Source organism: Amblyomma maculatum, chromosome 2 (assembly GCF_055883805.1).
Source record: "Amblyomma maculatum isolate TAMU_Amacu chromosome 2, ASM5588380v1, whole genome shotgun sequence".
Taxonomy (NCBI): domain Eukaryota; kingdom Metazoa; phylum Arthropoda; class Arachnida; order Ixodida; family Ixodidae; genus Amblyomma; species Amblyomma maculatum.
In genome coordinates, this window is record NC_139345.1 from 74,397,701 (window position 1) to 74,424,789 (window position 27,089).

The 27,089-nt window shown below is 42.8% G+C and overlaps 1 protein-coding gene across 4 annotated transcripts in view; it reads right to left on the reverse strand.

The window, feature by feature from the left end:
- The window catches only part of Mvl (solute carrier family member malvolio), a 54,463-nt gene that overhangs the window by 16,134 nt on the left and 11,240 nt on the right, over positions 1-27,089 (reverse strand). For 2 of the 4 annotated variants that reach the window (XM_084594496.1, XM_084594494.1), the window contains exons 1-9: positions 17,295-17,523; positions 14,134-14,166; positions 13,793-13,858; positions 11,863-11,996; positions 9,220-9,342; positions 7,098-7,324; positions 5,170-5,308; positions 1,293-1,448; positions 135-293 (exon numbers count right to left, since the gene is read on the reverse strand). In XM_084594496.1, the coding sequence (XP_084450622.1) occupies positions 135-293; positions 1,293-1,448; positions 5,170-5,308; positions 7,098-7,324; positions 9,220-9,342; positions 11,863-11,996; positions 13,793-13,858; positions 14,134-14,146 (1,017 nt within the window). In that variant the 5' untranslated portion in view covers positions 14,147-14,166; positions 17,295-17,523. Of the gene's footprint in view, positions 1-134; positions 294-1,292; positions 1,449-5,169; positions 5,309-7,097; positions 7,325-9,219; positions 9,343-11,862; positions 11,997-13,792; positions 13,859-14,133; positions 14,167-17,294; positions 17,525-27,089 lie in introns of those variants that run through there. The other 2 variants (XM_084594497.1, XM_084594495.1) reach the window with 2 other exon arrangements.

The window sequence follows — 27,089 nt, forward strand, 5'->3', positions numbered from 1 at the left end:
GAGTTGCATGCTTCTATATTGACTTTGAGGCTTTAACAGTGGAAACCGTTATGAGGAGCTACAGGAGACCAAGAATAAAAAAAATGATTAAAGAGATAATAATTAAAAAAAACTGGCTCCAAGCCAGGACTCACAACGTCGAGGTTGGTGCGGCCATAAAGTCCGTGGGCAAATACGCCCATGACGAAGATGTTAATAATGAAGGAGACGAGAAGTGCAATGCACGCCTCGACAAAGAAGTACTTGTTGGCCTCTCGCACCTGGACTTTGTCTGCACGGTCTATGGCCCGCGACTGCAAGCCAGGCACACGACAGTTTGCATCATGGTACATTATTACACTAGAGCAAACAGAAGCCACTGAGCAAACAGAGCAGCCTAGCTAGAAGCACAGTTAGAAAAAAAGAGAAATACCACTACACAAAACTCCCCTTACACTCCCTCCTCTATGACTCCAAACAATTTCCGGAAGTACTGGCGCTTGGAGGGACTAAAAAAAAAGCGGGGCCACTGAAATCCTGTTTGCTCTAAGCTTTCCTGTAGTAGACTGCATTTTTTCTTTTTTCTTTTTTTGGCAGTCAGCAACGATAGTAGCACTGTAGCCATGAACAAAATGGACTCATCGAATTCCGCTAAATCTCTACATGTGTAGGCCAACCAAGATAAAAAGCGACTGCAATATGTAAAAACTAATGTGGATATTGGGTGGAACTGCGCGAAAAGACGAAACACAAGAAGAGACGCACAACAGACGAGCACAACAGAACAGTGCTCGTCTGTTGTGCGTCTCTTCTTGTGTTTCGTCTTTTCGCACTGTTCCACCCACTATGCAATTGTACCAACTCGCCCAACAGTCCATCCTACTTTAATGTGGATATGCATCATCGAACATGCCAGGTTAAGCAATAGGAATTGACATGCAAACAAGTATTGTAGATTGAAAACCTATCGATGAAACTACGGCACCGTGCAATTTTGCAAAACATGGGAGGAGACAGTCCCAATATATTTGGTATTGAAAGAGCATCTAAAATATATTACACAAAGGCAGCTGCCTAGGTATCCCAGCTCTTCCACCTATAGATAAAACATTGTGGCTTGGGACGTATAAAATCATAACATGTTAGCAAAGATTTTCAGCGATTCATGTTGACTACTCGCAAAATAAAAATAGAGGTAATGCACTTCACACGGCCAGTAAAGTGCTTCAGAATATCTATCCATAGTCAAGCTAGACACATTAGGTGAGCAATACATGAAGAAGGCGAGCAACCACTGCAGGGAAGGTGCATACCTTGACAAGGGCCGAGTGCAGGTAAAGGTTGTGGGGCATGATGACAGCACCCACAATGCCCACAGCCTGCAAAAGGGCCCGGCTGTCGCAGTGTGAACACCAAGGTACGAACAGGCCCTCAACCACTCGCACCTGGTCTGGAGCTACTCGCACATACTGCGTTGGTGAAAGCAGGTCCATGGGATAAGCTTGTTCACATGGGCTGCAATCCTAATCTGCTTTTGGCAGGTCTAACGAATAATGGCACATCCTGCAGGCACTGAAACTCTCTTAGACATCCAGCAGACATTTACGATGTCCGTAGAATGTCCATAAGAGTTTCAATGCCCATTGAGATACAATGGCAGGACAATTGGGCAAAGTTGGGTATTTGCTCAAGGCTCAGCCCAACAGCACGTTTTCTAGCATTCCGATACCGAGGACAGGAACACGGAAGGTCATAATTTTACGCTTTAGGTGTAGTGCCTGTTTTTTTAGCATGTTAGCTATAGTAGCCTAAAAGTAAATGTAAATAAATTTCATATGATGCAAATAGGAGTATTAAATTGCATATCGGTACATTTTGGAGAGAACCTATGCTGAAAAAAAGCCAAGGAAGCCAACAAAATCCACAGGAATAAAAAAAGCAGACTGCTGAATAGATGGGTTCTGACTTACACTTCCAGCTTCTTTTGGACGTGCTAATCCCTAGCTTTTTTTATTTTTCTTATTGCCCGTACATTAATGGGGGACACGGGGCTAAAGGATCAACCTTTGAACTCTTGCACCAATTTCAATAAAATTTTCAGAGATGACTTATTTTCCTCTTATTAGAATATATTCTAAGTTTTACCACCTGAGCACAAATAAAAAAAAGTTGTAAGCTGTCAGAATGAGTAGTTAAGTGTGTCAGCTTAGGAAAACTATCATTTCAAAAATGATTTAAGATGTATACTAACCATTCGTGCTCAGATAACTTTTAGGTAGTTCACTATGCAGGATATGAGTACTTTAAGAACGAACATTTTTTCTGCTGTCATTATATGTTACATATTTGACTTTTTTTTTTCTCAGAATAATTAGAAATCCAGAAAGTAACTTATCTTGTTTCCAACAAAATTTTAGTCCAGAAACCACCTTGAAAGCAACCTTTGGCGAGCAAATTTGGAAATGGTAATTTTCCTAATGGTTGTGCTCTTGCAGAAAGTGCAAACTGAGAAAAATGAATTCAAAGATTTAAGAACATGCTATTCAAATTTAGGGCCTAAATTAGTAAACTAAATTAGCCTGGTGCATGGGCTATCCTTTTCAACACGACACTACTTTACGGCGACTGGTTCGACTTGCTTCATTTTTTTTTTTCAGCTTTACAACTGTCTAGCGCCCTTCTCTGCACTCACGAAATGCTTTCCTTGGCTGCTTGCTAGGAGTGCCTCTTCGCCTAAGCTCCATATTATACCTCCAGCTTGCTGAGCACTTTGGTTAGCCAGGCTTCCAGTGGTATGAAAACAGCGTTCAAAGGTTACATGCTGCATTTTAGTCGATCCAAGCTCCTATTTTTGTTTACTAGCAAATCCGCTAATCCCACCCACCAAAATTTGCCTTTTCTTTCCGTTTTTCTTTTTAGCTGTCTGCTGTAGTACTCCCGATAGCAGGTCCTCTTTAGCTAAAGAGTGCAAACAACAAGCATTCCAACTTGGGGATACATTCCGTGTTCAGTTTTTTATTCGTTATGCGGCTGTCTTGAAATCAGCGTTAATATGTGGTTTCGGTGGTGAGTGCACCCCATAAAGCAAAAATATTAATTTAAATTTTTTAATTTTTCTGCTGCACAAATGACAGCCAAACTTGGTGAGAAGTTTCTTTAATAATGCGCGATCCGAAAACAACAAAAATTTTAAAAGGAACTTCTTTTTGGTGAAAACCGTGATTTCAGCCCAGCATCCCCCTTTAAGGTGTTTCGTACACAAGTGTGGTCAGTGCAAATTCACAGCTTTTTAGACTGTGAGCTAGCTACCACTGATTTCTCCATCTTAAGCAAACTAAGCATTCTAATTTGCCTTGCAAATAGGGCAGTTTTTTATGTGAACTGGATAATGCAGCAAAAAATATTTCATAAAACAGTAAGATTAATAGCATGTCTCCACCTACCTTCTCGCAGACAAATTAAGCCACTAGTACTACTGTTTACATTTTTTATGCACATCTTGCACCATTTCCATCTACGAAGCACAAAATGATTACATGATCCCTGCATATTGATTTTATAAATTTAGGAATGAAAAGAGGGCTGGGGGTAGGCAATATCAGAGTTTGCAGTTAGTCAGACAGTATGTAATGAACGTTGTATATGCACTTTAAAAATTTACTATGGATGTTTTCCCCTGGAAGACTACACAACTGTCTTTATTTTAGCCTAAAATAATATTTGGGCCAAAAAATATTTGCTTCAGATGGAAATAACAAAAAGAACCTGAAAGAATCAAGTAACTTCACAGCAAAGATAAGATCATATGCTTAGTGTATTCTTTGGAATCCACTAGCCACACTGTTGTAATTGAAGTGCAAATATGAAGTCGTAGGATTTTAAGTTTACCTTATCCCCTTTCCCTTAATAGAATAAATTTGTTCCACTTTGTTACTAACCTCTTAGAATATCCCTTGTGTGACACGCCTCCTTCAAATGCTGTCACACAATGCTTACTTTCTGCTAGGTCGCAGTTTAACCCCCTTTCAGTAATAAGGTTATTTTTTGTGAGGTCTCTTCCCTATCTACATAAGTGAAAAACCATAGTGTTAGTCTCAGGTCAAGTAAACACAGACGCTCACAGAGTATCCGAGAGGCCGGCACTTCACAGTGTTTGGAGGAATCTACAGCCACACATCCCAGCCAATCTCCAGCAGAGAGAGCAAAACCAACTGCTTTTTTCCAACAAGGATGCATTTGTGCATTAACAGCATAGCACTTCCCAGAATCATAGCACCGGCATAATTTCACCTATCAAAATACTGAGGGCATATGTCAAAGCAAAATGTTGCGTTAACAACTGAAGTCAGTGAAAACTGATAGAAAAGAGAGCCTATTTGTGCATCGCTCTGGGAAATGGGCTCAATTGAGCAACACAAAATATATTTACAAAAAAAAAGCTTTTTTTTTTTGTCTTTGTGGCATGAAATGATTCACTACTGCTGCCAGGCATTGAAGCCTTAGTTCAGGTCAAAATTTAAAAGCACCATAGATTCAACAAACCAATGGATGGGCTCGGAATTTAGAAGTGAATGAGGAAAGCATGAGGTGGAGACCAAGAATGCATTACTGCATTGAATAACTCGAAGGGCAATCAAGATACTTGGTAATGAAAAATATAGTGCAGCTGTCTGTGAAGGGATATTTTTTGTTAAGCACATGCTAAGACATTCGTCATATAGTTAACACAACACAAGCCGACACTCGTAAAAAGTGTCCGTGCAGCCAGGTGTGACCAGGAGTACAAGACCTGGAGGGCAGGTACAGAACAATGCATGTCCCCCTCCCACATCAAAACCATTTTCCATCTCCCATATGCTTCTCTCCAAAACCTTCGTCCCCTTGGTTACCCCTTCACGAGTGCATACCTAAAAGCAGCACTGTAAAACAAAAATGCCTCCAAAATATTTAAGCAAAGCACTAGGCTTTTCAATATGCTTTTCACTCTGGCCCCTTTTCTAGATGCGTGCACACACAAACTTCACATGCATAAATGCAAAAAGAGAAAAGCCCTATGAAAATCACATGCACGAAAGTACCATGCACACATACAATGAACAAGAATCTTCCCTGAATGAAAAAGATAAAAAAAGGAAAGACAACATTTAGCCAGGAGCACAACATGCATACACTTGACTTTGCATGCCGTACCTCATATCCAAAGGTGAGCGCCATAACAAGAATGAGGAAACCAAAGAATGCTTCAAGCTTGCGCAGCCCATACTTGTCCAGCAACAAGAACGTGAATGTATCTACGATTGTAATCAGCACACCTGCATACAGCGGAACCCTGCAGCCAATGGGTGTGGGAATCAGATGCATTGTCATTAAAAACTCACTCCTTCAGGCATTTAGTAACATAGTTTCTCATCTTTAAGGCAAACAAAAATACAGTCTCTTTAAGACTCTAACAATGCTTTCAGGATGCACTAAAAGGGAGAACTTATGCACAGGTAATTTCAGGACACTAATGGAGACAGTACAATTTGTCTTTGAACTGATTCATTCACTGATGTCCTAAGTGCCTCAAAAATACTGCGACATACCTCCTTTCTGTTATTCAGAGATATGTAAAAAATTATGTGGCGCATTACAAGCAACACTGTGCTGAAGGGTTACTTCCTGAGTGCTATTCACAAGAGGAAAAGCTCAAGTTGCTGAAGTCTCTTTTAATTCTGTCCCCATCCACTTGACCTGCTCTTCCTGAAACAATGCCCAACCTACTAAGACTTTGCGATGTCACAGCACACCCACAACCAACTGCTAGCAAAAGAAGTGGTGAGGAAGGAGATGTGTGCAGGCAAGTTTGATCGGCTTGAATATGCTCGTTTTTGTTGGAGGTGCTTGCTTTTGAAACCAACTGAAGACCATTATCACTGATATCAACAAAATAGTTAAAATTAAGCAGATTTTGCAAGATGCAAAGATTTTTATACAGGCGCTACGTGAACATATGGATGATACTCCTGTTCTTCGAGTAGATGGCCACCCACACATTTACATCACTGAGCCCCCCCCCCCTAATGGCTGAAAGTTGGCAACAGCATCTTCCAAAACCAACAAACACTAAAAGCACCCATTTCTGCGAGAAACCGCAGCACTATCATCATTGCATGCTGATTCTTCTTGAGCAGTGGAACTGTTCACCTCGGTTTGGGCCAAAAGAGCAGCTTTTAATTTTTTAATTACCATGTTGCTCGCCCCATAAATAAATGCGGTGGCGGTCGCAATGCTGGCAACTTCCCACAAAACAAAGAGCTCGGTTTCCTCTTCAGATTGTGTATGCCATATGCCAAGCAGGACAGGACAACACAGCCAAGATATTCGCAGTGATGTCACCTACCTGCCCAGTAAATTTAGAGCCATGCTCAAGGAGTGGTAGGCAGCACATGGTCGAAAACATCACACACATGAAACTCAACACAGGGTACAAGAAGGAAAAGGGCGTAATGAAGGGCAGTTTGCTCCCAATAAGTAGCTTGATTCATGAAGCCACCGTAAAAAACAATCTGGCCACTGGCCCCCCGGCTAAGAATGAATGACAAATCTCACTGCTATTAGAACAGCCCTGCAGTCCCACCTGTGGGAAATAAAATAAAGGTGCTTATTGTTTACATTTAAAATACATTGATAGTTAAGGACATTCTAGTAGCAGTAAAATATTGTTCTGCAGAAAAGCCAATGTCGTCGAGGTAAAAATTTTTATCCGGCTAATACATATGTTGTAAGCACAGAGTTGATTACAAATCTATCTAAATGAAAAATATAACGACCATTCTAGTACATGTGACACATGGAATGTACTGATGCTGTCAAAAGTAAATTGGAGGCATTATATTAGAAGAAAAAACAATTTCATCAGCCTAATTACATGCATTCTTAAATAGATCAATGCACACTAATTGTTACTGTGGCAATTATGCAGTGCACCTATATATCTCAACGCATCTATATATATATATACTTTGAATTCAAAGAAATTGATGTCTTTCGAAAGAATCACCTTCCGCTCACTTTTGACATAACCTGTGCAGTGTTTACAAATAAGAAGAAAAAAAAAAGACAGAAGCGAGACTTGCCGTCCACCAGAGAGAAGGAAAATGGCAATGGCTGTACCAATGACTTCCTGCATGTCTGAGCCAACAACAGCCACTTCAATCATGATCCAGAGCAGAATGCGTGGAAAACGTGGGTAGCCACGCCGGCACATCTCAGCCAGATGCAGGCCAGTCACCACACCGAGGCGAGCACTTAGACGCTGCATCATCAGGCCCAGAAGCGTGGCTGACAGCAGCACCCACATAAGCTGCAGAAAAACCAGCAGAGAGGTCACTCATTTTCTAACTCTTGGAAGGTGCACTTAACTTGTCAGTAAAGGCAAGGTCACAAAGAAAATGCATGGCTCTTTAGATAATAGTTAGCTGACTGATTATCTGCCTTCACACAGAACAGCTACCTTTCGTTACTTGACTGTACAATGCTAGTTTTTGTTTTCCATTTTTTGTGACACTCCTTTCTGTAATGCTTTCATCTTTTGAAAAAAAGAAAAAGATGAATCATAGCAACAATAACCAAAGAACACTATTTTTCTATTTCTGTGGCTAGGTTTAACTTTTGACTGTTCGTTGACTAGCAGGCATCTCTAGCAAGCTCAAAAGGTTGAAACTGACTGTCCAAAAACAAAAATTTGTTGCATGCTAAGATGACTTACGTGGCTGTGAGTTTAGTATTGACCTCAAGCAAAAAAAAGGATGGAAAATAGGAATTAAGTGAATAAATGGTAGCGTCCTTACTATATAGCCTCGAAGGTACAGAACATGTAAAAATGTACTGAATGCAAGTAATATTCAAAACATATGGTAGCATTTATGCTATATAGGCTCAAAAGTACAGTCCTTAAGACATTAATTATATGTGTCTTATGTACGAAATGTAGGAAATAATCAAAACATGCTTTAGTTCAAGTCATCTGTTTTCTTAAAAACTTGAAGTAATTTACACAGTTCATATTTCTTGCTCTAGTCATAGTATGGCTACCTATGACTGTTTGAATATTTTGTACACATCCCATCAGTCATAACTGTCCTGTGAGGCCCACATGACAGTGCTGCACCACTAGGAAAGCAACGTGGCAGAGTTTGCTTTGAAGAAGCAGAGGTGCATAATGGCCTCTTCAATGTAAAAAAATTATGGAGTGGTCCCACGTCTGATGCGACAACTCTGAAAAAGCGGTTGAAGTTAACCTTGAGAGTTATAGTTTTATGTAAGCCGAGTCTTCCCACACAAGACAATGTTTCTCTAAGGTGTAGGGGGGGTCAGGAAGTGGGCCAACGGGTGGTCGGGAAACCCCCTACCTAAGAGGGTGGAATGGGAAGGTGGTTGGTGGGTGGAGCTCTGGAGAATGGAGGCTCCTTGCTTGCGCTGGATGCTTCACTTCAAAGCTCACTAGATTCTAGAAGAAAGGATACAAATGCCACTTTTCTGGCTTTTATCTTCAGTTAAAATGTAGGAAGTCGCATTCACAACAAATTCAGACAGTGAACAAATCCATATGTTACAAGTTCCCGTTGTACTCAACCATACACAAGATGTGTCCGAGATTGGAAGAGAAAATTGCAGAGGTTTAACATGGTTAAACTTAGTAGTAATGTGCAAAAGCACTAGTTTGACATAGTTTATCTTGTTGTAGATGTTGATGACACTGTCGCTGTCTTCCCACCCATTGCTGATCACGCCACTTAACCTAGGGGGCACTTAAGCACCACATTTAAGGCTATGATGCGACAGCGTTAAAGGCTCCCATTTGCCCCCTCTCTTGCAGATCCTCGTTCACATAATACATGCATTTTGCTACTAATTTCTTAATTTCTGCCTCTATTATCCCCCACTTACTAATCAGTATATATTGTAAGCTACCATATTATATGAAAGACCATCCGATGTGGATTTAAAGCCCCGCTTTAATGAAGCTATAGGAACATGCCTGTGTGGCCTAAGGGCAGCATGCCTAATTTGGGAACCAAAGGGCTTGAAAGGCTGCATGCCGATGTCACCCTGCCATCTCAATGACGAAGATCAAGTTGGCAGTGCCTACCCAATCGACATGTGCTGCCGACACACAGATACCCCCCGTTTTTCCAATCTAACCCATGATGTACTGCTTCTTTACTGAAACAGGGAGCAAAGAAAAGACCACTGCACCTTGTACTCGGCCAAGGCGCCTGCCTGCAGGTCCGATTCAATGTTTCCCGGGTCCAGGTAGGCGATGCTCATCAAGAAGCCTGGTCCCGTGAAGGCCCATAGCTTGCGCAAGCTGAATGTAGTCTGGGTAGGTGTGAATCAGAATTGAAACTGAAGTTTATTTCAAGAAATATAAAACACAAGCAATTATGGAAACCACTTGGACATAATTCAACCCACTTAGAAGGAACGCACTGCACAATGAGAAAGAGCAAGGACAGACCGAAATGTCCAGTTCGCAATAACGCCATGCCATTTTCAAAACAGATGCTCGATTTATTACACGCTCGTGTGAATAAGTTATGGTTTCCGTAGCAATTCTTTATTGCTGAAGAAAAAAGGCAGAAAGCGCTTCTCATATGTGCCAAATGTTTGACAGAAGCTGCCCAAAGTCCACCAAAAGGCATGCATGTATATGTGGCGTGCAGATGATTTTCCCCCGCAGGTAAAAGGCACTATACATTGGAAGCACTGATCACTTAATCGTATGCTTAATCACTTCACAAATTTGTAGACTCCAGATAGCCTAACACTAAACCAGAGTTAGTAATGCCAGTCTTACTACGGCCACTGAGAGAAAGCAAAACAATGACAGCCTCTCTGTGTAAATAAATAGGCCTGCAAGAGAGTTATGCCAATATGCGCCCATGATTTGAACAAGTTTCCACTGTTGTGTATTTCTGCAAAAATGTGCAGAAACTCAAAGAGGCCTTCAGCAAGCCAGCGTAGTAACAGGACATTCTTTTTTTCACTTGGGCAGTGTGCAGCTGTGACCATATTCCACCCCAGGCAGACAGTCACGAAGAAAAAGTCATGTAGACATGAGTAGCATTATGAATTAAGATGACAAACTTCAAGCCTCAAGTTCAGTCAACAAACTCAAGCTAAAAACTAAGGAAAAGATCTTGCAGCAGCAAAACTGATGAATGCAGTCAAGAAGAATGCACGAATAGCCTGAATGCAGTTATTTCAAAAGGAACTCAGGGCCAATCATAAAAAACTGCAGGGAGACACAAGCTTCGGGTGTGACATGACAGGGTTAGCAGCTTCAGTCTGCGGCTCTTGCTGCAGGTCCTCATGCACACACGTGCACTTTGCTACTTGCTGAATCACTAATCCCTAATTTTGTGCCCCTATTATATCACAGACACTTCTCGGCATAGAGTCCTAAACTGCCAGATTATGTGAAAGCCCAACCGACATGGATATGAAACCCCACTTTAACCAAAGCCATACAGACTTACGTACGTGGCCTAGGGATAGTGTGTCTGACTCGGGATCCATGGGTCCCCAGGGTTCAATTCCCATGTCACCTTCCCATCTCAAAGGAGTTGCCCACGTCAGCAGCTCACACCAAGTCAGGTAAGCCATGCGGTCTGACGACATCCCACAATCCGACCAGCAATAAGTGCCCTGCCATGTCACTTGCCAGCTACCACATGCCATAGGCATGCCCGTAATTGTTTTGCTCACAATGTCGATGCCAAAAACGCCACAGCCGGATTCCTCCACAACGGGGTAGCTTTAGTGTTAAGGCATGCAAAACTGTTGCTTTTTCACTGTATACACTCTGTTCAGATAGGCAGACAAACTAGACGCAGTTGGTAAGATCTACTGAACACAGTGATGTAAATTGGATTTAATTGGAGCCGGTGTTCAACTGGGGGACCAAATTGAGTTCTTCAGTTGGCAAAGACTGATCCGACCGTGTGTGCTATTGGCATGTGCCCAACTGACACTTCATTTGGATTGTCTCATTGGAATATTGGTATAATACTTCCAAATGAACCGACTGGAATTTGAGATCCATTGAGACCAGCTGGAAACACAATTTGCTCAACTGTGTTCTTTGGACTATCCAACTGAAATAACACTTCTAATGAAAACAAATTCTAATTGGAATTTGGAACTTGCTGGAACAAGCTGAAAACGTTTGCTGTGCGATGTCAGTGCACGTTAAAGATCCCCAGGTGGTCGAAATTACTCCGTAGCCCTCCACTACGGTCCCCCTTTCTCTCTATCCACCTTCACCCCCACCTTCCTCCCTTCCCTTACGGCGCGGTTCAGGTGTCCACAGAGCAAGTGTGACAGATACTGCGCCTTTCCCTTCCTATGAACCAACCAACCAACATTTGGGAGTCCATCTGAACTATATTCCTATTGGAACAAGTCCACCGTTTTCACAAGATATGATGCCCCTGAAGGATGTGTGAAAATTCAGCTGCCACCCAAAACTACTAACCTAAAAAAAAATGCGTGAGGATGTTGTAGGTGCAATCTGCTAGGAATGTGCTTTTAGAGAGCCAGATGCATGCTTGACAGCTGCTACCCTCTGTTGTGCTTGCATCTACCAGCCTCATCAGCAGGAACTGCACGTGTGTGCTAGAACAGACAGGTTGTTTTCAATTAGATGGAATTGGGAGAGGGTAGAGGGAAAGAGATAGGTATGTACAGAGTGGCCCTGTGAAAAAAGGCCTATCGTATCCCCTTTCAGTCCCATTGAAGACATTGGTAAACACAATGGATTCCAATTTTTTTTCTTTTGCTTAAATGGGATGGTTATGAATTTATGACCAACATATGCCCACAGTCCAACTTGCTTACCTCTCCTGTGTCTGGGACCTCAATCTTTTGCTGAAAGTATGCCTGGTCAGACGGTTCAAATATTTTCTGGTTTGATGCCGCAGTGCCATTTCCGAGCCCTTCAATAGAGCTGTATGTTCGTGATGACTGGTCTCCTGTTCAAAAAAACATGAAAATGCGCACGAATGAATGACAGCAAAAAAAAAAAAAGTACCCCGTTACCCTAACTCTCTGCATAGCTCATTGCTTTCATCTGCACCGCATAGTAGTTGCCTGCAGCGTTTGCTTCAATCTGTTGTTACAACGGGAGAATGAGAAATGTGATTACAAATAGTGTAGCTGATTGATGACGGTTGCATACAGTCTGTGCTTAAAATGTAAACAGAAGGGGCCAAAACAGTTACTTGGAAGAATAAAAAACTAAGAGCACACGCGGTTTGTTCTATTTCAAGGGCTGTGTAGCAACAAAATTACTTTGCCCTACAATGGGCCTCTCTACCTTGCAAAAGGATGCCTGGGCCCAAATTATGAAAACAGAAGGCTGGCTGCACATTTCGGATAACCATACTACATTCCAAGCGTGAACTAATTTTTCATGAGATAAAACATTTATTGCAACGAATATGAAGCTTCCATTCCTGCACTCACTGAGGTATACCTCCGTGGAATACCTCCGATTTCTTCACCATGTTGTAGCCATGCTGTCCCTGTATCTCCTGTAGGTGTAGGTGTTATGAAATAAAAATTTATGTGGAGTGCCTTTAAGGGTATGACAGGATAGCGTAGCCAACCACCCGACATATAAAGCCCTGCTTTAACCAAGCCATTTGAACCTGTCTGCGTGGCCTAGGAGCAACATGTGTGTGACTGAGAATGCAACGGCCGTGACAGGCTGATTGTCATGTCACCCTTGCATATGAAAGGAGAAACCCAAGTTGGCATCTCCTGCCAAAAATAACATCAGGCAACTCTACATCCAATCAGTGCACGGCCATGCCGGCTGTCAGCTACCGCCTGCCAGCGCCAAGCTTGGGATTTTTCGCTCCCAATGTCGATGTTGGATTTTCTGGTGAACAGGGCCTTTATACTATTCTGTAAAAATAGGTCATGAAGACCACTGTATGGCTCATGAAAAATATCCACATGCCTCATGCAGCCACGCGGATAAAACACATGGGTGCACGCCCATGCTAGTGTGCCGTCTCTTCTCATCTTGCCTTTGTGCGCTGATTTCATCATGCTTGCATCCAAGCTATTTTTTGAGCTTCTAAATGATGAGTGAAGGGTGAGTGTCAACATGTTGGCATAGCACGGAATGACATACCTCCTATAACAATGCATCGTCTGCTTGTTGCAAACATACTTTTCCATCACGCCTCCCCTTGTTCGCATATAGTCAAACGCGCGTGTGTCCGTGCACATACACACACACACGCACACACAAACAAACTCTCTCTCTCTCTACTGCCTGCCACTGGTCCCTCTGGTCCAGACTGCTCAGCACTGTTCGCCAACCACTGAAATAAGTCAGTTGATTTTAAAGGCTGCAACTTTGCCATTAAGAAAAAAAAAATTGCAAATGTGTGTTTTGGGGATGATTCTTTCAAACCACTGATGCAGGATACATTTTTGACCAAAGGAGAGTCAATGGATCTATGGTGCCTAACTTTACTCTCTTTTTGCATGCGAGCACTCATCTTCGTCTTTTGCTTGGCTTTTAAGCACTTCTTAATTGTGTAACATAGCTCAGCTAGGTGTCACCAGCATCCTTCTCATTGCTCAATAAATTTATTTAGCTTCCTACATTTCTACAACATTGCCACTATCACAAAGTTTCTATGGTAAGGCGTGTGTATGCATAATGGTCACATATATGGCGTGCGTGATATTGCATTAAGAGTGCTTTGAGCACACAAGTGAGCTTTTGCATGTTATTTAAACTTGCACATACCATGAGTTATGTGCCTGCTGGAGCTTTTGTCCTCAGACGAACCTCCACTGTTGTCATCATGTGTGCCTGAAATAAACGGACAAGACAAAAATTCAAAACCAATGGGGATAAAAGTATCAGCCCCAGCTCTGCACTGTCCGATAGTAGTAAAACAGACATTTGAGCTAGTTGGTACATCTTCGAAAGCTTTACTAGCGCTGCGACAGGGGACAAAGAACACTTGTCCTTCCTTCTCTTCTCTGTCCGCTGTCCCAGCACTGGTAAAGTTTTCGAAGCACCGAACGATGTTACTTTAATTCTGATCAAACACAATTTAAAAACATTCCAAGATGGTCCCCCACCTGATATTGCCATAATGAAGCCAGGTCTTCAAGCTGGAACAATACAGAACCAAAGGCATGAATAAGCTTCAGTTAAACATTCTTCTTCTGGTGCTGCTGTTCACAACAGGGAAAGCAACCAAACCGTTCAAGTGGGTGATGAGCAAAGCAAGGTCACGCACTCCAGTGAGCCAGGCATGTTAATTCTAGTCCTACATATTTCAGACTGCATCGATCATCTTAACAAAGTAGGTGTTCCTTCATGTCCTAAAACACATTTTTTTTTATTTGTTTGTCCCCGGAACTTGTGCAAGTTGAAACTTCTCAGTCATGTAGCCAACTTTGATACCTTTAAGGCTGTTTTATATAACCTCTGTATATAAGTATCTTTATCAGTTTTCATTTAACTTGTTTCACTCTTGTATAACTCCCCGCCTCAAACGTCTTCTTCCAATACTTGTTTTGCAGTGCTTTTTTTTTCGTTGTTGTTTTGTCACCTTAAAATCTTTAGCATGCACATCACACTGCTGAGGAGGAGGGAAAAAAAGACGCAGTACAGTGTCTGGACGGTGCCCCTCCCCTGGACTACATCGGTGGCAGAGATAATAGAGAGCTATTTAGCTACAGAGGAGACATTTCGACAGTACAAAGTTTGCACAAAAATACTGAATAATTAAGAATATGCAGCTTATCTGCAATTGCAAGGAAAAAGACATAAGATGATAAGATGTTTATCCAGTGGAAGATTTAGAACAATGCTGTTCTCAAGAAACACAATCCAGCACAAACAAAATGAATTGAAATGGTGCAAAAGAAAGGCCAAAAAGTAGAACATGTGTATACAATAAAAATAAAAAGAAAAGACAGTACCGCAAATGACAAGAAAAAGAAAACCTGTCATAGAAATAAATTTTTTGGCTGTTCAAGGCAAACGGCCAGAAGAATCTGATAGTCCAGATTAGTTAAGCAGGGTAGGCGAAGAATAACTGAATGAATTGAAATCCGTATTTAGTGCAAGGATGTGGTGCATACCACAGTTTGTGATGATGGCACTATGTATTTCGACGCATCAATGGTTTCGCCTAGAAACAGTGCTCAGCATTCGGACGATTTGTACAGTTGACGGGGGGCAGAAATTGTAAAATGAAGTAAGCTGCATTATGTATTATTCAGAATATAACGAACCAGATGATGGTGGTAGGTAAATTTGCTATCACTTTCAACACAGTTTTCTGCAATGCTGGGAGTTTGTTCCCACTGGTAGCTGTAGTGCTGCCTCAGATTAATCCACAGTATCTTACATTGAATTCGAATGACGCGAAATACTGCTCATATTTTTTTTGTTACTCTATTTGTTACACACTACATGTTCTCTCACTCCCTTCTGTAATGCCTTTAGGCCTCAAGGGTAATTAAATAAGTAAACAAATAAGTCTAATCAGGACGGTATGCATTATGAGAATTTAAATAAATCAATGCCCATGAATTGCAATGAACACTGACTTTCACCTCAAAAAGTTATCTCTCCATGTTCTTCAAGACCAAGGACCCCTATGCTACCTGCTTCAGTGCTAATGGGGCATATAATGCTTCTGCATTAAAATGCGCTGTGCCTTTAAGTATATAGCATTCTTTGCTAATGGTCTCCTTGAAAAAAAGACATATGGCATGAGAATCAGCAAACAAATGTGCAGAAAATGAAGCCGTACACTCAGATCCCACTGGCAGCATTTTCTTTTACTTTCTTGCATTATTTGCATTAAAATGCACTTCTTTGCAAATGGTCTCCTTGTAAAAAAAAAAAAAGGCATATGGCATGTGAATCAGCAAACAAATGTACGTAAATTAGGTCGTGGGTTTGGATCCCATTGATGGCATGTGTTACTTTTCTACTAATCAGTTATGTCCATGACTACATAATAATTTCACATTAATAAAAAAATCCCCTATGCTTTCCTCTGTATCAGTGGCTGTATGTATGTGGCACGAAGCAACTTCTGTATTAGGAGAGAACCACACACACAAATTTACAGTTATTACATATCGCTTATTGCCTCGAGTTTAATTTTTGCTTGACCTAACGATTGGATTTGAGCACTAGTGTAAAATGTTTTATTCAGAAGAAAAAAAGAAGCTGTTTCATAGAGGGCCAGGCATTTCTTAAGCAATGCTGATGCCACGTTCATGCTTTATTTAAATGTCCAAAGTAACCTTCTTTAGGACTCTACCTTGTCTATATACGCCCGATTCCAAGACCTCCTTCATATGTTAAAACTAAAGAATATTCTTTGAAAGTTTATGAATTTCATGTCCTCTAGGTATTGATGGACTGAGTGCAACAATTAACAATTTGATATATAAAATGCAGACGGTGCGTTGAAATTCATTTATTAATGCAGAAAAGTTTTACTCTCCCAATGATAATTTCGCATGGCTGGTTGGTCAGTTTGGTTGGTTTATGATGTTTAACGTCCCAAAGCGACTCAGGCTATGAGAGACGACGTAGTGGAGTACTCTAGAAATTTCAACCACCTAGGGTTCTTAAACTTGCACTGACATCGTAAAGCATACAGGCGCCTCAACTGCGGGCAGTCTTGTGAAGAATGGCGGTAAATGTCACTGCATCACAACTGCAATTAAAATTTAAGGGTAGGAATTTCTTAATGTGCACACTAATGTGCACACAAAGAAAAAATATTCTTTGGGTCCGCGGCCCACAGCCAAAGCATATAAAAAAGCATGCCAGACAAATATCAATTATATATATATATATATATATATATATATATATATATATATATATATCGCTGCCACCGTGGTAAGCCGGGGCACCGACGAATAAGCTTGAATTTTGAAATCGCGCCAGACTGACGACTTTAGCATTCAAGTATCAAGCCGGTACAGCCTTCGACCACTTTCAAGGATGAGCAGCAGAACGCCAAAGCAGCTTGAATTTTGAAATCGCGCCACACTGACGACTTTAGCATTTCGTTCTATGTTACGAGCATCCAAGAAAACAAGCCCGTGCAATATTTGCCGGCTTTCAAGGACAAGCAGCAGAACGGGAAAAAAAAGCGCTGCCGCCTCCGTAGGTGGGAGCTGCACGCGTGAAGAGCGCGACCGCAATTTGCAGGCATATGCATTATGCGCGGGTAATAGCAACAGGACTAGCGGCTGCTTACCTGCACATGCAGCACTGACGTCCAGGCACCACTCAGTAATTAGAAGCTACTACACGTGCACGCACCGCTAACATACACCACGCATACACCATTACCCGTCCATTCTATACGTCCGTCAACGCAAAATATTGAAACGAAACTGACAGCCTTCTCCACCAGCGCGGCTTCACTGGCTTCGCCTTCCTCCACCTCTTCTTCCGTGGCCAGCGCAGAGGCGGCGAGCGTGGAGATAGTGAGAGTGAGTGAGAGAAAGTAAAATAGAGGTAAAACGTGGTACATCACTTAGTGCGAAGAGCAGTTGCAAATTTTTACGTCTGCTGTCAACTATTCAATTGTTTCTAAGTAATTTTTAGTAGATTACGACACTAGTAGATAAAGTTTACTAACTTCCGTTTGGCAGCGCCAGTGGCGTCTTCACTGCCGCGAAATTTGACTCCGAGACACGCCGCGCGACGCCGTCGCGCGATGGGCTGAGAGTTCATCGCGTGTCGTTTCTGGATTTTTAGAAAATTTCGCGTGTCGCTCGAAAGCAGTTCGCGAGGCAGCCAATCGCATAAGGCTTTGGGGTGCTCAACTTCAGTTTGACCTTTTTTTTTATTTATTTATTTTATTTTTTGCGTGTGAAGTTTCTTAGTTTGGTTTGGGCGAAGAATCTGGTGCTTGCACGCACCCACTTCGTCTGATCCGGGTATTTATTTATTTATTTATTTATTTCAAAATACTGCAGGCCAATATTTTGGCCCAGGCAGGAGTGGATATACAAGGCATTAACAACAAATAAAAATAAAAATCAAAACACGGGATTAGAGTAAATGAACAAGTCAAAATACAACACTGTATCATTCAAAAAAATATAACTCAAGAGCTTTATTGAAATTGGAAGACTGGAGAATGGCCTCAGGAAGACAGTTCCAGTCGGAAATGGTCCGTGGAAAAAAGCTGTGCTTGAAAGAGTCAGTCCTAGCAAAAATGGGTTCGAGCAGGTTACTTTTTGAATGATGTGTCCTGCGCGACAATTGTTTAAGGATTTCAGGGCGAGGTATGTTTAATTTGTGTGTTAAGAGGTTGTGCATAAACAATAAACGGGACATTTTTCTGCGTAGTTCAAGTAGTGGAATATGATTAGCTTTCATTAGTGTAGTAGGTGAGTCTGACCTCTTGTATTTACTGTAAATGAACCTAACCGCTTTCCTTTGCACCATCTCTATTTTATGTATGTCTTTTTTTAAATAAGGATCCCATAAAACTGAAGCATACTCTAATTTAGACCTAATAAATGATGTGTATGCAAGAAGTTTGAGTTTACTTGGAGCATCATTAAGTTTCCGCCTCAAGTAGCACAGCTTGGAAAATGCGGAGGAACAAATGTCGGAAATATGAGAAGACCAAGTTAAATCATGAGTTAAGGTTACCCCTAAATATTTATAATGTGTAGTCTCCTCAATTAAATGATTAAGCAGGCTGTACGAGAAATGACTGATATGTTTTTTACGTGAAATTCGCAATAGGACTGTTTTGTCGAGGTTTAATTTCATGTCCCATTTAAGACACCATTGGTGAACAGCTAATAGCGAATTTTGCAAGGTGTAGTGATCGTTGGGCTCATTTATGGTCTTAAAAAGTATGCAGTCATCTGCAAAAAGCCTTAAAGAGACATTATCAGGGAGAGAAACAGACAGATCATTAATATAAATTATGAAAAGCAGCGGCCCTAACACGCTCCCTTGGGGTACACCTGATGTGACTGGAAGCTCGTTTGATTTGAAACCATTAACCTCTACGTATTGTTTCCTGTTTGTAAGATAAGCATTAATCCAATTAACAAGGTAGTTAGGGACGCCGATACTTACTAATTTATAAATGAGTTTACTATGGGAAACTGTGTCAAAGGCCTTGCAGAAGTCTAAAATGAGGACATCAATCTGCCCAGATTTATCGAGAACTACTTGAAATTCATTAACTGTAGTTACCAACTGCGTGACAGTGGACATACCCTTTCTGAAGCCGTGTTGCAAGGAGGATAAAATGTTATTTTCAGCTAGAAAGGAGTTAAGATAACCAGAGACTATGTGTTCTAATAACTTGCAACAAGAAGAAGTGATAGAAATTGGACGGTAATTAGAAATGGTTAGCTTATCGCCTTTCTTATGAATTGGAACAACACGGGCCATTCTCCAGTCTTCCGGCACTTCACCAGAAAGTAAAGAAACTTGAAAGATTTTTGCATGAGTATACATGGGTATACATGAGTGCATCGAGACAATTCAGTAAAAGCTTGGAAGGGTATTTAAAAAAAAAGAGTCTGGTGTGGCTAGATATTGTTAATTTTCGAAAGGAGCAGGAGAAAGTCACTGCTTGCAATGCACGTCGGCATCGCAGTGTAGTAGCTTGGTAGCAGCGCACCGCTGCGCTGTGACCCTTTGAAATGCGATGCGTTACAAGAAATTTCATCAGTGTTTTATCGTACTTCATGCTGTTTAGTGTTAGAAATGGGATATAGAGTGATTGTACTCCCCTTGACCGAATGATGAGGCGGCGGTAATAGAGCAACGCTCAAAACGCGCCTCTCTGTCGCAACGACAGGCGTTGGCGGCGCCATCGCGCGATGGGTCGCAGGGGCTGTCGCCTCATGCGGTTACCGCTTTGTCTTGATGATGATGAAAACATTTATAAACATTGGCTTAGATTAAGGGAAGGCTGGTCGGGTCCTTAGTCCGGGACACCGTTGGTAAAAGCCGCTGCCCGTGCTCTTTCGATGAGGGCTTGTTGTTCCTCGAGGTCCAAGCTGGACAGGGCCGCCTCCCAGCCTTCCTACGTTTGCTGATTTATTATGTCAATACTGGTATTTTGTTCACAAGCCCATACCATTAGGTATAAGTTTGCCTTCTGGCCACAAAGTTTGCACTGCGCCGGAAAGGATTCGGGCTCAATGGCGTGAAGTGTTGCGGGATTATTAAATGGCATAGTTTGTAACTTTCGAAGGTGACACTCTTCTGATTTACTAAGACCCTTAGCGGGCTTCGGGAATGTCTGCCTTTCAAGGCGCAAATGCTGTAATATCTCTGAATATGCTATTAAAGGAGAGGGTGAGCCTAAATCAGCAAGGGAGGACGTAGAAGGATTCCGGGGAAGAAAAGCTCGGGCCGAAGCGTGTGCGCGCTCGTTTCCTTCAACTCCCTGGTGACCTGGTACCCATATTAGCTCCTTCTGTGCAGCTGAAGTCCTACATTGACTCAGAATTTTGCAGGCTAGCGGCGTGATTCTGCCACGCATATAGCTTCTATAAGCTGCCTGAGAATCTGTAGCTATGTATTTCGATGAGGAGTGCGTTGCGGCTAGGGCTATCGCCACGTCCTCCCTAGCCTGCGTATCCCCGTTACGACCTGAAAGCCTGTCCACGACTTGCATTTGGTGCACCACGGACATTGTTGATATCCCCGCTACAGGACCCGCAGCGTCCACGATGAAGGCTCCTTCTTCTCTTGAATAAGATTCGTTCATCTTCTTGCTTCTCGCCACTCGATCGTCTAGCATGATGATGCTCCGGGTGCATGTTACAATTATAACGTCCAGGTAGTTTAGATCGGTTTTCCTCATACGAAGGTACGGGGCCACGTGCCCTATCCTGCAGATGATAAAGGCCTGTATTAGCCTAAGGGTATCTTTTTCTTGCATACCGTTCTTCTTGGTTGCGATCCGAGATAGCATACGGATGACCTGTTAGCACACCGTTCGGAGCTTGGTGATCGCTTTTGCGTTCACACCCTTGTTGTTAATAAGCAGCCCCAAAACCTGCATTGTCTCCATCTCGGGAATACGTGTATCATGAACCGAGATTTCCAGCGGTGTAGTATCCCCCTTCCCGTGCAGGACGAGGAGCTCCGACTTGTCCGGGGAACAGCGCAGTCCGCATCCTTCTGCACATATCTTTTGAACTGTAGTGGCAGCCTCTTGGAGGGCCTCCTCCATCTGTCCCAAGTTGCCCTCCGTTGTCCATATGGTTATGTCATCCGCGTAGAGGGCGTGGCGAATTCCCTTTATGGCATTAAGTTGTTCTGGCAGGTGCGTGAGGGCAACTTTGAAGAGCAGTGGAGTAAGGACCACTCCCTGAGGCGTCCCCCTGGTGCCCATGGGTATCGGCTCGGACCGTGTGTCGCCAATCTTGATGTGTGCTTGCCTATCTTACAAGAAAGCCTTGACGCAATTAAAGGTACGCTTTCCGCAGTTAGTACCCTGTAGGTTTTTCAGAATCTTGGAGTCTTGTCTTGAACTCGAACTTAGGAAAATGCAGTAACTGTCTCATGTCTCACCTCTAGGTAGACGCCTCACCTGCGTCGTGAAGGAAGGGATGAACGGGCAGCAAAAGAAAGAAAGAAAGAAAGAAAGGAAAGAAAGAAAGAAAGAAAGAAAGAAAGAAAGAAAGAAAGAAAGAAAGAAAGAAAGAAAGAAAGAAAGAAAGAAAGAAAGAAAGAAAGAAAGAAAGAAAGAAAGAAAGAAAGAAGAGGATGCTTCTGTGGAGGGTTTGAAGCCACCGCGAGCATTACGATGTGCCAAAACAACAAAACGGTCGATGCTAAGAATGCTGTGAGAAAAGTTGAACGAGAAGCCGAGTACATATTAGTGCGTTAGCGGTATAGGCTCCCGACATGGCCTATAAGGCGCTGTTTGTGTGTTCGTACGAAACCGAGAAAGACACAAGCAGTAGCGACGCACGCGTGTGTGCCGGCGGAACCACATGTCATGGGCGAATTGGCAGGGGCTGCCAACTCTTGAGATGGAAATTGAACCCACCCGGGTCCTCGGATCACGATTCGGACACTCTACTTCAAAGCCAGATAGGCAGGTTGGTAGATTACGTTTCACACAATGCGGTAGATTAGGACTTTGTGCCAGTGAATATAAGCAACCCGAAAAAACAGAAGTGATAACAGACCTAATCCACATATGGTCTAAACAATCTAAATTTCCCGATCTTTGTACTGTATGCTTCTGTTGGCTTTTGTAGACATGGCAGTGTGTGGCGGCCCAGTTTCCATCTAAAATCACATAAACGATTCAGAGAAAAAGAGGGTTTGAATGGTGGATGTAGAATGGTATACTGCTAGAAAACGAGAAAAGTGATATAACTGAAATATGAAAAGAGAACAAATTTGAAAATCAACAAAAGTATTTTTATTTCTTTTCAAACACGTTTTCAGGCACATGGGAAAATTTAAAAAAATGCCCGCGACTTCACAGCTGTCTACAAATTTCGACCAATAGGTGACCTTCATTGTGAAACGTGCAGTTCCCAAACAAGCAAGAATTTTTTCCTTTTTTTTTTTTTTTTTTTTAGTATGGGGGGAGGTTTAGTGTGTGTGTGGGGGGGGGGGGGGGGGGGGGAGGGGGGGGTTGCTGCCCAGCGGAGTAGTACACAGGTTCATAGTATGCGATTGCTGTCTCTTTTTCTTTCTTTTTTTTCTTTTTTTTTTTTTTTAGCAAATATGTTCAGAGCCAAGTGAGGCTTCCCTGTTTGTTTTTTTTCCTCGAGCTGCCTTTCTCGGCCAGTTCTCACAAACAATTAAGAAAATCGAGTAGGGTGGGGCTTCGGTCATTTAACTATAAGTTCGCGTTGGTAGACCTCGAATGGAGCTCTATGGTTCCCTCCCACACCACGTTCATTGGCAGTAAATAAAATCTTAATGCGGCACCTCTTTTCCAGGACAGAAATATAATCCGCCGTACTTTCTCGCGCGGGAGTCAAGCCACGCACTTGGAGTAGACTAAAGCCGGACAAGACACCGTCTACGGTGTTTGTCACACATTTGTTTTCAGAAACAGAAAAAAGAACGAAGCTGGGCCTTTGGCTATGATCGAGGACGCGCATCCACTTATCCTGTCTGATCAAGCCTAACGTGTCATGTGACCTCAGCCACGCTTCCTGCAGTACTTCCTACCCGAAAAGAATAGCAGCCTGGAGCATAGGGCGAAGCTATAGAAGGAAAAAAAAGCAGTCCGACAAGAGTGGCTTGTGACTTCCGGATGCAAGCATGAAGCTGCTGTTCTCTAACGATGAATCTCCGGTCTGTGCGGACTTTTTTATTATTTTTTTTTTGTCAACGCGCCTCTCATTCTTTCCCTGGGGAAAAAAATGAAGGGGTGGATAATGATGTTTCGATTTTGTGTCTGAGGCGAAACATTTTGCCTGAAACTGATGAAACTGGTGAAAAAATGGTGAGACTGATCAAGAGCGGGTGCTCTTCAGAAAAACAGAACCAGTGCTTTCTGCGTGACTTTTGCCGCTAGCATTACCGGTGCTACGATATTACCGGACGATTACAACTGTAGTGCCAGTTGCTCATGAGAACAATTCTGCGCATTCCTACAGTAGCTGCAGCATTGGCTGTGGAGCCTTGGTGAGCAGTCAGCAGATTTCTGGAAAATTTATGGCGTGTGCGCAGCCAATATTATCAAGTGAACTTGTTTGCAAGGGCGTATCTTCTAAACCTCCTAAGTAGATTAGATCACAAATGCATATAAAGATAGCTAAAGACAGCTTGCGGTACGATAAAATGCCTCGGCTACTGCATCTTTTGAGAATATGTTTTTTTTTTTTTTTTGAACAACTGCTCGAAGCTCATGAAAGTGGTGTACTGAGAGTGCCATCTTTTGTTACTTTGTAGCCCTAGGATGTTATGTTCATCTCTAAATTTAAACAGGTAAGAAGTTCTGAAACATGATCTATATTTACCTCGAAAACAATAATGAAAAGCTGAAATGAACCAAAGTAAACTCTCAGGCTTTATTTACTCGCTGATCGCATGCCGACACGCAGACACTCACTGACGGCACGAGAATTGAGGATCCTGCATGTCCAAGTACTGAATTCTGATATAAATTGATCGTTGAATCTCGCCGGAAATATGAGGCGCAATCAAGGTTGACAAATTAATAATGCGTCGTTTCCCCCTCCCCGTTTCTGACAAAACAGTGTTTGACAAACAAACAATTTGCGCAACAATCTTTGACATAAATGTCGGAGCCATTTGAACCGCATCGAACTTAATCAAGACACGCCGAACAGAGGACGGACCGTGTAAGTTTGGAAAAAGAACTCTCAGGACACCCGTTTCTTAATCTCAAAAAAAAAAAAAAAGGGGGGGGGGGGAGGGGGGAAGGGAGGAGGAAAGAAAGACCACATGCACGCCCTCTACTCGGACATCAACACGATCTCAATGGGCATCGTCTGTGGGAAAATGTAACTTTGCATGTGGTAACTAATAATTATGAGCGTGCATGTACCGTCGGACGAATTTGTATCACATTCCGGCCACAAGAAGGGAGTCCAAGAGGAGCATTTATTTTCCCCATTTACAAGTGAGCTCATAGAAGTCCGCTTTCATTGAGCGGCCGTGGTTGTTGAGCTCAGAAGTCGGCTCATCGGGGCCTTTCACTGCTTTTGTAGGGGATAAGATGTAAAGGAAAAGGGTACATTTCATGGCCGCGCCTCCTTCCATCCACATTCTACCGTTTTGACGCAGCTCTAGATAATATTTGTCCGCCTATTAGAGAACATTGGACAATCTAGACTCTCGACCTCCTCTGCTAAGGTGCAGGCACCTTACTGAGGATCGCACCAGCTAAGTTTCCTGCTCTTCGACACGATATGAAGAAAACGATTCGTCGACAGCTAAGAAGACGACGTAGAAATTAAAGGGCAGGACCGTGTAATCGGGATGAAACTTAATCCCTCCAAACCAACATGCAAGAACCCTGACATGCTCCCCTACAGTTTATACTACTCACTTTCAAGGGCCGCTTCTTTACGAAAACTGCTGCGCTCTCCTGATACGGTGATGCGCACGACCACCTGCACACGTTCAATTGCTCAGCCCCGCCTCATGTGCGCTACACATTTGGTTGTCAGGGGCACTGCGCACATGGCGCTTGCTTGCATGCAACCTTGTTTGGTGCATATGTGCTGGCGCTGGCAAAAACAAGTGCACGCGCCTGGGCAGTTGCGTAATCTGCAGGCATGTCGAGCGGGATATACTGCTGCACAGAGAGCCCAGACTACCGGGAAGGTTGCATGTTGCATGCACTGGCCAGCTTTTGTTATTTCCTTTTTTTTTTTTTTGTTGTTGTTGTTGTTGTAGTCGGTTTACTGCGTGTTATACGACGCGGCTCGCACTCCCTTGCAGCTGTCTTTCACAACCTTGGAAGAATAGCCGGGCCGCCTGCACGCTGCGGTGCGCGCCACATGTGCACGGAAGTGGAGGCAGATCTGTCTATGCTGGCTACGATTTCATAAGCGAAGGGAGGGGGGGCTATATATATATATATATATATATATATATATATATATATATATATATATATATATATATATATATATATATATATATATATATGTATGTCTCTCTCTCGTCACGCACAAACAACTCACGCAAAACGGGGTTTTAAGCGTAGTGTCTTCTTTTTGTTTTCTTCGACGGGCCTGTATTGCGCACTTTTCTAGATATAAGGGTGGTGAAATATGGTAAAGAAGAATTTAGTGCAACTGCTCTTTCAAAAGAATCGGCAAGAACAGGGATGTGAACTGAAACAGCATCGTCGAAATTCCTCCAAGTGCTGCCCGCATAGTATCGGGCTGATATCTGCACTCTAAATACATGTACTACCCAGCAGTGAGCAGCGGTAGGCATCTCAAGGCCGACATCACAAGCGCCCCTGTGGGTGCCTCATAAGGGTGGGCAGAAAATTCGACTGGGTAAACATCCAGATAGATGGCACAACGTTGGGTGGAACAGCAGGTGAGGCACGCGTGTAGTGAAACATGGGTTTGGAGTTGAAGGGAGTTTTTATATTTTTGAATATATGTGATGGCAAGTATCGGCCCTGTACGAAATGCGGCGGAGTGAATCTTTCATCAGTATAAAAGGTACATTACCCTGCAAGTTCCGCATGTCACAGCGCGAAAAAAAAAAAAGAAAATACATCTTTCCAGGTCATTGTTGGATGCATGCTTATTAGCTTCATAGGCGATGAAGGAGTGAACACAAATGCACAGGAGAACTGCGCTGGAATGTTGTATTCCGTGATCATGTCAAGACTTACTTTCCTTTATTCACCTATATTGTGCGCATCAATGAATACTCGTTAACTTTACTTATACTTACCACAATCGTTAGTCCTTCTCAGATGTTTAAGGAGCTGGAAATTTTTCGTTTTCTATCTGAAACTCGAAGCCAGCTTTGTTTTCTTTTTATTTCCTTTTTCTTTTCCAAACTTCCGTGGTCGCTTGTGCTATACACCTGCGCATCTTCACCCATTCCTTGCTTTCTAGCCACCTCACGTTTTGATCTTCTTCCTGACGCTGAATGCAGTGGTATCTTTCGCCATTTTATTGCTAACAGATTGCTGGGAAAAACACCATTTCGTGCCAGGCCCTAACTCCAAATTTCTATTCCAAGACGAATGCAGTAGTCGCTCTAAATATATCCGACTACTTGCTAAGTGCGCGGTGCCTATACCTCCGCATTTATTGCAGGTATATAGCGATCTGACGAGGCGTGCTGTAGACGTAGCTATCGGCTTGGGAAAACCTTCGGTACGAAGCGCGATAAACTGCGCGCCGTCAAGCGTTGACGCTAACATGTGTGAGCACCTAACTGCATCCGGTTGGGGCTTCCCCGGCGTTGCACCTGTGTGTGGCAAAAGACGACCCACTTCGAGAGGCCCACTTTGAGACGACGAGCACCGCAGGACAAAGGTGTACGCGAGTCAGGGTTGCGAACGGTCGTAAAAGAACAGGTA